General features: G+C 45.0%; 1 protein-coding gene across 1 annotated transcript in view; it reads left to right on the top strand.

The window, feature by feature from the left end:
- Nucleotides 1-12,267, top strand: part of CFAP65 (cilia and flagella associated protein 65) — a 144,682-nt gene that overhangs the window by 80,626 nt on the left and 51,789 nt on the right. The window contains exons 20-22 of the mRNA XM_056852046.1: nt 6,120-6,186; nt 8,096-8,206; nt 9,425-9,616. Coding sequence (XP_056708024.1) covers nt 6,120-6,186; nt 8,096-8,206; nt 9,425-9,616 — 370 coding nt within the window. The remainder of the gene's footprint in view (nt 1-6,119; nt 6,187-8,095; nt 8,207-9,424; nt 9,617-12,267) is intronic.

Here is a 12,267-nt window from a genome sequence, read left to right as displayed (position 1 = left end):
AAAAAATACCCTTTATCCAGGCTGAATCCGAAATAAGGATGGGAAGTTGTCTCCTGGGAGGCAAGCAAGCCGCTTCTTCTCTGGCAGCCGTCCAGACGCCCTCCTCCTGGCTGGCTGGCTCCTTATCTGAAGCCCTCCCCTTCTTTTAACAGAGTGAAAACTAACCTTTTTCCCCGTCACCAGGTGCTCATCATTTATAGTGCTGTGTGAAAGTTAACTCCCTAATGACCTGAGATTGCTTTCACATGGGGAAGAGCTGCATTGACCACCATCTACCTCCTCGTAGTACAATGGTCTTCCGCAGTTTCCACTACAATGGGGAACCATGTCAAAAGCCTTACTGAAATCTAGGTAAACAACATCAACCACATTCCCTCGATCCAGTAAGCTGGTCACTTGATCAAAGAAGGAAAAAAGGTTGGTCTGGCAGGACCTGTTGGGGACAAATCCATGCTGACTTCCCGGGATCACCAAGTTGTCCTTCAGATGCTTGCAGATTGATCTCTTTAATATCTGCTCCAGTATCTTCCCTGAGATAGATGTCAAACTGATCGGCCTGTAGTTTCCTGTGTTGTCTCTCCTCCCTTTTTTGAAAATAGGGATAACGTTCGCCCTCCTCCAGTCTTGTGGCACATCTCCTGTCCTCCAAGAGGTCTGAAAGATGATGAACAAAGGCTCTGCAAGCTCTCTAGAAAGTACTTTGAGCACTCTTGGGTGCAAACTCTCCGGCCCGGGGGATTTGTACTCATCCAGTGCAGCCAGGTGCTTCTCAACTACCTCTCTGCTCATGTCAGCCAGCAGCCCGGATGCTGTGGCTTGCCTGCTATCCTCTCTAGTTGAGTCTGTTCTCTTTTTCAGGAAAAAAAAAAACTGAGGTAAAACAGGCATCGAGCCTTTCTGCTTTCTCTCTGTCTTCTGCCAGACTTTCTCCATTTTCACCCAACAGTGGGCCCATGCCCTCTTTCCCCTTGGGTTTGCTCCTCGCATATCTAAAGAAGCTTTTCTTCTTGTAGCGAGCCTCCCTGGCCAGCATCAGCTCACTGTGAGCTTTGGCCTCTCTGATGGCTGACTCAGAGTGCCTAGCAACCTGCAGATGCTCTTCTTCTTGAACATGTCTTTTTTCTCCCTTCGCTCATCATGGAGTTCTCTGTTCATCCACATTGGCTTCTTGGATCCTTTACCATGTATCCTTCCTGTTGGAATAGTGAGGGCTTGAGCTTTCAAGAGCTCTTGTTTTAGGAGAACCCACCCTTCACTTGCTCCTTTCCTTTCCAGCAGTCTTGCCCATGGAATTATTCTCATCAGGCCTCTGAGTTCATTAAAAAATGCCCTACCAAAATCTAACAGACACGTGTGTGACTATAAACGTCCTTGGTCCCCCACAACAAAATGAATTCCAGGAGGACACGGTCACTTCCCCCTAAGGTCCCCACCACCTTCACCTCATCTACCATCTCTCGCCTGTTGGTCAATATTAAGTCGAGTATGGCTAAGCCCCTCGTAGCTACCTCCACCATTTGATGAATGAAGTTGTTTGCCAGTAAGGTGAGGAACTTGAGTGACTGTGGTTGCTTTGCAGAATTGGTCACCCAGCACACATCAGGGAAGTTAAAATCACCCATAACTACCCGCTCTTGTCGTTTGGATACCTTTCAAGCTGCTCACGGACAGCAGCATCAAGGAATCTTAGAATCATAGAGTTGGAAGGGACCACCAGGGTCATCTAGTCCAACCCCTGCACAATGCAGGAAATTCTGAACTGCCTCCCCCCCACACCCCCAGTGACCCATATTTCATGCCCAGAAGATGGCCAAGGTGCCCTCCCTTTCATGATCTGCCTACGGTCATAGAATCAGCATTGCTGACAGATGGCCATCTAGCCTCTGCTTAAAAACCTCCAGGGGAGGAGAGCTTACCACCTCCCGAGGAAGCCTGTTCCACTGAGGAACTGCTCTAACTGTTAGAAAATTCTTCCTAATGTCTAGATGGAAACTCTTTTGATTTAATTTCAACTAGTTGGTTCTGGTCCGACCTGGAACAACAGAAAACAACTCGTCACCCTCCTCTATATGACAGCCCTTGAAGTACTTGAAGCTGGTTATCATATCCCCTCTCAGTCTTCTCCTCTTCAGGCTAAATATACCCAGCTCCTTCAACCTTTCCTCATAGGACTTGGTCTCAGACCCCTCACCATCTTTGTTGCCCTCCTCTGGACACGTTCCAGCTTGTCTACATCTTTCTTAAATTGCGGTGCCCAAAACTGAATACAATACTCTAGTTGAGGTCTAACCAGAGCAGAGTAAAGCGATACCATCACTTCACGTGATCTGGACACTATATTTCTGTTGATGCAGCCCAAGACTGCATTTGCCTTTTTAGCTACCGCATCACACTGCTGACTCATATTCAGTGTTTGGTCTACTAAGAACCCACGATCCTTTTCGCACACACTACTGCTAAGACAAGTCTCCCTCATCCTATAATTATGCATTTGAATTTTCCTACCTAAATGCAGAACTTTACATTTGTCTTTATTGAAGTGCATTTTATTAGTTCTAGCCCAATTCTCCAACCTGTCAAGATCATCCTGTATCCTGGCTCTGTCTTCTACCATATTTGCTGCCCCTCCCAATTTAGTATCATCTGCAAATTTAATAAGCATCCCTTCTATTCCTTCATCCAAATCATTTATAAAAATATTGAACAATACAGGGCCCAGGACTGATCCGTGAGGCACTCCACTAGTCACTTTTCTCCAAGTGGATGAGGAACCATTAACAAGCACTCTTTGGGTGTGATCTGTCAACCAGTTACAGATCCACCTAACAGAAATAGGATCTAAACCACATTTTCCCAATTTGTCAGGAAACCTCCTCCTCAGGAAGTCTGTAGCAAACTCCAACCACAATACTGCTTGTCCTTTCTTCCCTTATCCTCACCCAGATACTTTCCACTGGGCTGTCACCCTCTCCTCTTGTATTTCTTGACAAGCAGTCCCTCTCCTCACATACAGTGCCACCCCACCACCTCTTTGACCTTTTCGGTTCTTCTTGAACAACTCGTATCCATCCACTACTACATTCCAGTCATGGGAATCGTCGAACCAAGTTTCTGCAATACCTACGAAATCATATCCTTCTGACTGCATTAGAAGTTCAAGCTCTTCCTTCTTATTGCCCAAGCTTTGGGCATTGGTACATAGTAACTTGAAGCACCGCACCTTCATCTCCTTTAGAACCGTCCCTCCCAGGTGGGCCTCTGCTGTTTGCTCTCCTTCATTTAAATCCCTACGTTGGTCATCTCTTTCCCCTTACGGTATTAGTTTAAAGCCCTCTTGTTGAATCTCTCCAGGTTTTTTCCAAAAACATTCTTCCCTGACCTTGAAAGGTGAATCCCATCATGTGCTAATAGGTTGTCGTCAAGAAAACCTACCCAGAACCCAAATTGCTCCTGCTTGCACCACCAACGCAGCCAGTGGTTCACCTCCATTATCTTATGTTCCCGTTGTATTCCCCTTCCTCTGACAAGAAGGATTGAAGATCAGGTTCAAGGTGCTGGTTTTGATCTTTAAAGCCTTACACGGTCTGGGACCCTCATATCTTTGGGACCACCTCTCCTGGTATACCCCCTGAAGGACACTAAGATTGTCCGATGAGAATTTACTGGTGGTCCCTGGCCCTAAGAGCGTGCGGCTGTCCTCGACAAGAATCAGGGCTTTTTCAGTCCTGGCTCCGGCCTGGTGGAATGGCTCTGCCTAGGAACATCAGGGCCCTGCGGGATCTGAAAGCTTTCCGCAGGGCCTGTAAGACAGAGCTTTTCCACACCGCCTACAACTGAGGACAGCTGCCTATATCAGCTTATATCATCTTACACCATCTTTACTGGTCTCTCCCCCCCCTTCCCTCCCTTGAGTGGGAATAACATAGTTTGAAGGGTTGCCACCGTATTGTGCCTACAGTTTGTTTAGAATTTGTGTGCCATTGTGTTTAGGATTTTAGAGTTTTATTCTTGATTTTATTGAGGATTGTGTTTTGATGTGTTTTATTGATGTTACCCGCCCTGAGCCGGCTTGCTGAAGAGGGTGGGTTATAAGTTGAATAAATAAACAAACAAACAAAACAAAATAAAATAAAAGAGACCACCGCCTGTGCCCCCATTCCCTTCAGCTTCCTCCCAAGAGCTTCATAGTCCTCAATGTTTTCAACGGTTTTCGTGGACGTGTCATTGGTTCACGACCATCACACATGGGTAATAATCTTTTGGTCTGACCCGTTTTGGTATATGCTCTACAATGTCTTTAATTTTTGCCCCTGGCAAGCAACACACCTCTCGGGCCAGGGGGGTCAGGCCTGGACACATGACGTTCCATACCCCTCAGCAGGGAGACGCTGACAACCAACACTTGCCTTTTCCTTCCCATGCTGTTTCTTTGTGTCCCTCTATTCTCCTCCCTCTGTCTTCCTTGTGTTTGTGATTCTTCCCGTGGCCGTGTTTCCGGCCTGGAATAGATTCCTGAGTTCTAATGGCACAGAGTGCCGTCTCACTCTACGCCTTTGGGGGCGTACGGCAACGTTCTCAAGAGTCTCGTCATGGCAGGCAGCCACACTGTTGTCCCTTTGAATCGTCTCCCCTTCCCTATCCAGGGCCTCCAGGTTTCTGTTAATAAAACCCTCCCCTTCTTTGATGTTGTGGAGAGTAGCAATCCTCTTCTCTGGGCTCCAAACCTTGTCTTCTAAGAGACCTATCAATTTTCCTTCCAATTTATACTTGTGGCAGGTGAAGCCCACCTTGTCCTCAGGGAAATGGTTCATGAGCATCCATCATCACCCTTGCAGTGAATTTTTTCAGGCTAGAAAGACCTTGGTGTGTTGATCTAACATGAAACTAGCAGACATAAACACTGTCTACAAAAGGCAAAAGTGGTAACAAGAACACCAATGTAAGGGCCTCTTAACTACTTATATGGTCTCCAGGGCTGATCCCCAGGCTAAGAGCCCCAGGTCAGTCAATGGCTCACAGCCCCACCTCTCAACAGCCAACAGCAGAGGGCAGGCCAGTAATTAACCCCAGTCAAACACACCCTCTTCCCTCACAACAACAACTAGACAAAAGAACAAAGGGAACCAATCAGAAACCCCTCTCCAGCAGGCTCCAAGCACCCACTTATCCTCACACACTATCCTCTCACACTGCAACCTCAGCTACTGCTCGCCAGCTGCTTAGGGAAAACAAAAAGCTAGCGCTCACCTGTATTGCCAAACGGGCAAAAGGTTCTTTTCCCTTAGGTTTTTCAAAAGCAATGAGTACATCACTGGGAGAATTTAAGTGGTTTAATTGCTCAGTAGCTTTAAACAAACAGAATTACAGACAGAAGAATACCCACGTCCCTTGCTCTGCACGGACCCCAAAATACAGCTGTAGGTAGACTTCAACACACTCAGCTCGGTCTGTACAGTTCGGTCTGGAACAAAAAGCAAGAATAAGCCAGGCAAGCAGGCGGGGTCCCCCAGAAAGTAGCCCCCACTTCTTATAGAAAAGCAATGGTGTGTGTGTGTGTCCTACTGCCTAGCAACTTATCTCCAAGGCCAAGAGATAAGGCCGCTTTGGCATACTAATGCCAGGCGCAAAATTACTCCCTTACCCACCCCAAAAGTGCAAATTGCTAGGGAAGAAGACCGAGTCCTTCAGCCCCATTAACCCCTTCAGCCCCAGTGCTGTCATAGGACGATCTATATGAAAGTGGAGAAGTATGTGGTTTGCCACTAGCTCTTCGTATTATAATGGTTTTCCGCAAGTTTTCCACTACATCACCTCTCTAGTAGCTCTGCCTCCTGCTCTGCCTCTCAGCCCGGCTGCCTCAGCTCTGCCTCTGGCAAGAGGAGTCTTGTTAATCAACGGCTCACAGCCCCACCTCTCAACAGCCAACAGCTGTGGTCTCTCTACTGTTCCTCCCCATCCAGACACGGTTGCTGTTCTGGCTTGGCCAATCTTTATACAGCAGTGCAGCTCTTTGTCAGCAAATTGAGTTTACTGTTTGAGGCACAATATTCTACCTCAAACTTTGGAACCATTTCATCTATGTGCAATTCTGATATTTGTGCTTGTTCTTGTCCTGCCAGACATGATTTCATTGGCACTGACCGACTCCCAGTGTTGCTGAAGGTCTCCCACGGTCGAGAAATTCTGGTATGATCCTGTTTCCACTGCCTGTATGCCAATGGGGGCCTTGTTTTCCTGGAAGTGCTTTCACTCATGTGGAGGCATAGATTTTTTAAAAATCCCCACCCTTCACAATGTATTCAAGACCTAGAGTGCCTCATCCACAAGCTTCTTTATTGTCTGCTTGTTACTCGGTGTGACAACAGTTGTGCAGTAATTTTGTCTTCAGGAAACTGTCCTCTCATTTCAATTCTTGTCTGTCTTTGCCAAATAGGGATACTGTGGCATTTTTGGGGAACAGATTAGATCACTGTCTGTCTTTTCTGGGCAAAAATAAAAGCCACAGTCTTTGGCCTTTTATGCAGGGATGTTTCCCCATGGTCACCCCTGCTGACTGCTTCGGGGCTTGCTTTTGATTGTGCATCGTCTTTTCCATCCATCAGAGGTCGCCTCGCCTCGCATTTTGCCCTTGCTTTCCAGATGCTGTTTTAGCTACAATCTGGAAAATGCAGGCAAAATGTGCAGGGAGGATTAGGTGACATCTGATGGGCAGAAAAGGCATGCATAATCAAAAGGAAGTCCCAAAGCAATTGGTGGGGTGACTGTGGGGAAGCTTCCCTGCATAAAAGGCCCTTGACTACTTGATATCATTTCCCCCGTTTATCTCTAGTATTTCCATTATCAGATTGGGCTTGAAAACTGATCTCAGCTTGCTTTCCCTCCCTCTCCCCACAGCATGTCAGATTGAATCAGTTACCCAGTGATCTAATGGGCACCCTTCTTATGCTCCACTGAGCCTCCACTAGGTGCCCATCATTCTCCCAAGATTACCAGTGAGAACAATGTGTTCCCAGCCCTCTTTTCTTTTCCTTTTTTCCTTTTCAGGGACTATTGTCAGCTGAAAATTCAGCTTGTTGAGCAAGCTGTGAAAACACAGGCTTAACTGTGCCTTCGTGCAAAGCCCCTGTGGCTGGGCTGACTCAGCCCACTTGGCACAAGTCTTGGTGGCTGCCCAGTGGAGAAGCTGATATTGGAGAGTAGGAGTCCTGGCCTGGAGTGCAGGCCTTCTATCTAGGGCTGTGCAAGAAAAAAATTCATTAAATGTTGGGTTCAGGTTTATTGGGCCCGGTTTTTTTCAGGAAACCTGAAATAAGCGGAATACCCATACTGGTAAATATGGGCATTTGGCTTATTTCCGGGTTTCCCAAAAAAATTCAACCCGGGGGGGGGGCGGTCATTTTTTGAGGCAGAGCTCCCAAATTCACAGCTTAGCTTTAAGGGACTGTTCTTGCACAAACCCCAAAGTTTGGTGAAGATTGGGTCGGGGGTCCGATTTTATGGGCTTCGGAAGGGGTCACCCCCCTTCTCCATTGACAACCATTGCACCCCCTTCCAGACCCCATAAAATCGGACCCCTTGACCCAATCTTCACCAAACTTTGGGGTTTGTGCAAGAACAGTCTCTTCACCCTACCCTGTGAATTTGGGGGCTCTACCTCAAAAAATGCCCCCTCCCCCTCCCCGGAAAAAGGCAGCTTTTTCTGGAATTGCCTATTCGGCTTCAGCTTTCTCCCCAGGTTTGTGCAGTTGGTAAACCTGAACTGAAAATTTACTGAAAAGGCTAATTTTGGGTTTATTTTTGGTTCGGGTTTATCAGTATGCACACACCTACTTCTATCTAGGGAGAAGGCCAGAAGCTCTTATTCTTTGAACCAAAGGGCAAATCTGTGTGGGAATTAATGAGGAGACCCTCTGGCTGTGCTGCCAAACTGTCATGTTGGGGTTTTTTCCAAGCATGGAAATGAAAGATACTCCTTTTTTTTAATCACTTCCCTTCTTTCTGTATCTCCTCTTTGAAAAAAGCTTGAGAGACATTAAGTACTTGTGATGATATAGACTTAACAGTCTTTTCTCTCAATTTTTTAAAAATTCTGCAGCTGAATTTTATTGGTGTGACATTGGAACTGGAGTACCACTACATTCACTACACTTCAACTAAGCATGTGTTCACACCCATTGCTATTGGCACTTGTGACCCTCCTAAACAGGTGAGACATCAGAGGTAAAATTCCTGTCTTTTTCTAGCCCCCCAGCCTCACCTCCCACAATGGAATGTTAAAAAACATTGTAAAGAAAAGAGACCTTCAGTGGCCAGGCTTTGATATATAAGAGGCAACCCTTCAAAAGAGGGAATTCAAACCCAGGACAAGGGGTGGCAGGAGAAGCACCAACCTATGGCCAAGGGCAACAGAGTAGGAGGGGCATCCGTGCCTTGGAAGGCCAAAGCAGGGGGGGCATTTTCAGGGGATAATTGCTAGAGGTCAGGGGTCTGCTTAGCCTTTCCCCACTTGCTGATTGTCCCCCCCCCCAGCATGGGACATTTAAACACCGTCCCTCCCTCCCTCCCTCCCTCCCTTTCTTTCTTTCTGTCTGTCTGTCTGTCTGTCTGTCTGTCTGTCTGTCTGTCTGACTGTCTATCTATCTATCTATCTATCTGGGCTCAGGGGCGGCTTCCAATAGATATGCAATAAGCATAAAGGATACATACATGAAATAGGATAGCATTTAAAACATATAATAAAAACTTTAAAACCCCAATTTAGCAAAGATGGGTCCCTGTCTCAATGGCCAGCTCCAATGATGTGTCCTTGCTGAGGAGGTCTGCCAAGGTGTTAATAAGTCCATCTATCTGTGAGACTAGAAATACTGGAAATATGTCCAATTAAAGAAAGCCCTTGGAGGGGGAGCATTTGCATGGGACATTTGCATAGGATAATCAGTAGGGACAGGGAGGATTAAGCACCCCTCCTCTCTTTCACTGACTTTTCCATACAAATGATCCCATCCCTGTATTTTCAGTAACTTGGCTAATGTGTATTTGGGTATCCTATTTTGCTGAGGTAACATGCCATCCCATTCTGCCCAGAGTCAGTGCCCTTAGGCTTAGACAGTACATAGCTGTCCATCTTTGGGGAAAGTATGGCATTTTGTACAAACTTGAGTATCCAGTCTGTTTGAAATTCATTACTGCAAAATATGCCTTGTCCCTGCGAGTTTTATTTGCATATGGTAGAGAGTGAATAAAGGAGAGAACTTGGTAATTCTGCTAGGGAAATACCTCAAAATATTCTCTTCATCTGTAGCTACAAAGAGGATCTATCCCAGATAGAATTGTGATGAATGGAAAAATGGGTGGTCCATGTGAGTATCCTAGCAGGCAGTGCAGACTAGTCTTCCAGCAGTAAACTTGCCTTTTTTTCTTGTAGATCTATGAACTGTACAATGGAGGTGCTACAAAAGTAGTTTATGAAATCCAGGTGGACGCTCTGATGAAGGTTCAAGAAGAAAATCACCAGCATGCAGTGTTTCTCTGTTTGCAGCCAAAAGGAGAGATTGGCCCAGGCTTGACTGCCCATACTGAGTGGATCTTCTCCCCACTGGAAGCCAAAATGTACTCCGTAAGGCTTTCCTCTTATAAGAAGTGGACAGATATTCCACAACATTTCTTTTTTTTTTATATATAGATTTTATTGGATTTTATACTAAAAATTTTCCATTGCATTAAACAACATCTATGACAATATAAAATTTCAATTCTAACCTAAAGTTGTTATAGTTCCATAACATATAATAAAGAAAAAAAAGAAATGGAAAATTTTGACTTCCCCTTCACCTCTATCTTCCTCTTAATAAAAAGTTCATCTCGTCGTAGTTAATCTAATCTTAATAAACTATCAATATCCTGTATAAAAAAAACCATAATCTGTTAGTAAATATAGTTATGCTTATTCATTATTAAAAAAAACCCAAAAATAATCCTCTGGATCAGATTAGAAAATATTCTTCCATTCTTCCCAATTTTAACTCCTATTCACAATAATGCATCCACGCCCCCCATTCCCCCAGAAACCGAACGTCATTTTCTTCATTTAGAATAGCTGTGAGTTTTGCCATTTCTGCCACTTCAAACATTTTAACAATCCAGTCTTTTTTCTCAAGAATTTCTAGCCCTTTATTCCCAAAATGATGTCTTAATCTTAATTCCACTACATCATTAATAGCCATGCCACCCGTCCACACTATCAAAGCCTTTGGATCCAGCAATCCTATTTAAATCAATCCTTTAACCATGGTCTAATAGTTCCTTCTGTAACTGAAATAGGCCAGTCAGGTATGGGAACAGGATTTCTTTGTTCTCTCTCATTTCCTCAGACAGGATACATATCCAAAAATAACTCTTTCTGGGCTTCATCTCCATCGTGGCTTCAATCTGTATTCCTTGACCTGCTCTCTTCTTCCTTATATCCACACGTCGTTCCATGACTTTTTTAAATGAAAAGTCTATTTCTTGTATGTCTGATCTCTTTATCGCCGGCTGGTTGCTTTCTTGAACTTCTGTCTTCTTCTTTGTATCCTTGTATTCTTCCATGACTTTTTGGGCAGAAGAGTCCATTGCTTGTATGTCTGTATTTGTGGTCATCGTTTGAATTCTCAAGAGTTTTATGTCTTCTATAACCAGATCCAACTTCTGATTGCCTACCTGTGATGATTGGTCAAGAGTCGTCATCATTGAAATCAGTTGAGCCATCTGTGTTGAAATCTGTTTTAATTGTTTAATTGTCGCCTCAGAATGTTTAGCAAGCATGTCCTGTATTTTTTTTTCCATGTTTGAATTCTGTAAAATTCCCTTTGATTTCATAGGAGCAGGGCTATGTATTAAGCCAAAAGAAGCTGATAAAATACATGTCCACAGACAGGGCCTTTAAAGTTCTAATTAAAAGATAATAATTCAAACATCAGCCTTATAATTTTTTCGGGTTGAAAAGAGTCGAAATTGGCTCTAGAATTGCGTTTTAAAGTTTTGAAATACCAGTGAGTTTTTTTCGGTCGCTCTAGGTCGGGCTGATCAGGAAGTATACAGGAAGTTGCTAGTGCCGTGGACCTTCTACCGCCTCTTCTCGATGGTTGTTCCTTCAGGAATTATTTCCAAGTAACTCGAGTGCGACGCGTAATCGGTCCTACAACTACTTCCTGTTATTTTAGTTCCGATGATAGATAGGTTGTTATAGAGGGTCTTCCGTTCCAGGCGCTCCCTTACTGCAAACGTGGCAGGATATTCTTCGCCGGAAAATCAGGAAGAAAAATCACCCTCCCCTTCCCTTGGACCCATTGGTGATAGTTCTTGTCAATCAAAAGGTATCCTTCCGACTCTTTATTATGGTTTAGGCTGATCGGATTGATAAGGCTCCTGTCGCTAATCCCGATGGCTAACTCAGATCAAACTTTTTCAGTTCGGATTAAGGAGGAATGGGGGTCCCAGAAATATTCTTATCAGCCCCCCGTCTGTTCAAGTTTCCAGTAAGTAGACGAAGAGTTCTTTTGTACTCACTTGGGTGTCAAGAGGTGAGGTTCTTTTCTTTATGTAGTCCTTATGTTGGTATTAAGGTGGTGGAGGGTGGAGCTTGATGCCTAAGTTGCGTTTTGGCGATGTCCTTCCCTAGTGCCCTCGCAGGACCGGCGTCCAGGACTCCGAGGGGCTTAAAAAGCCCCCTCAGAGTACCTAGGAGGTCAAACCGCGTTTGCGGGCTGCAGGGAATTCCTGCTTTCCAACCCACTTGCAAGGGTCGGATTGGGGTATCTATGTACCCCAGAAATAACGCAAACTTGGATTTCTCCCAGGACAGCCTGGGGAAATGGAGTGCTCTCCCCAGCAGCACCACCGGAAGTTCAGATATTCCACAACATTTCCAGTGCCATCCACATTAGGACTTATGTTTCTTCAACTGCTCTTATCCCAGTAATACATTTACATCTGTCTCACTGCCCCATAACTACTAATGTTTTAACGTGTTCTGAGACCAGCTAATTGGGTCTCTCCAGTCCCCCTAACCCCACTGCTTGGGGCTGAAATGCAGCACTGTATATTGCAGAGAACAGTTGTATAATAGCACGAAGCTGAATCAGCACCCTTTTATCTGGGATTGTAAGCAGTCATTCGGTGTGCCCAAGTTCTATTTCAACCTTTGCATAATATTCCTCCAAACTGATTTTCATCAATAACATCCATTTTGCTTAGTATAGATGATGGTGGGTACAGAACCTTGTTCTG

The sequence above is a fragment of the Euleptes europaea genome, chromosome 6 (assembly GCF_029931775.1).
Source record: "Euleptes europaea isolate rEulEur1 chromosome 6, rEulEur1.hap1, whole genome shotgun sequence".
Classification (NCBI taxonomy): domain Eukaryota; kingdom Metazoa; phylum Chordata; class Lepidosauria; order Squamata; family Sphaerodactylidae; genus Euleptes; species Euleptes europaea.
Note: the sequence above shows the minus strand (reverse complement) of the source record. Positions and strands in the feature narration are given on the sequence as shown.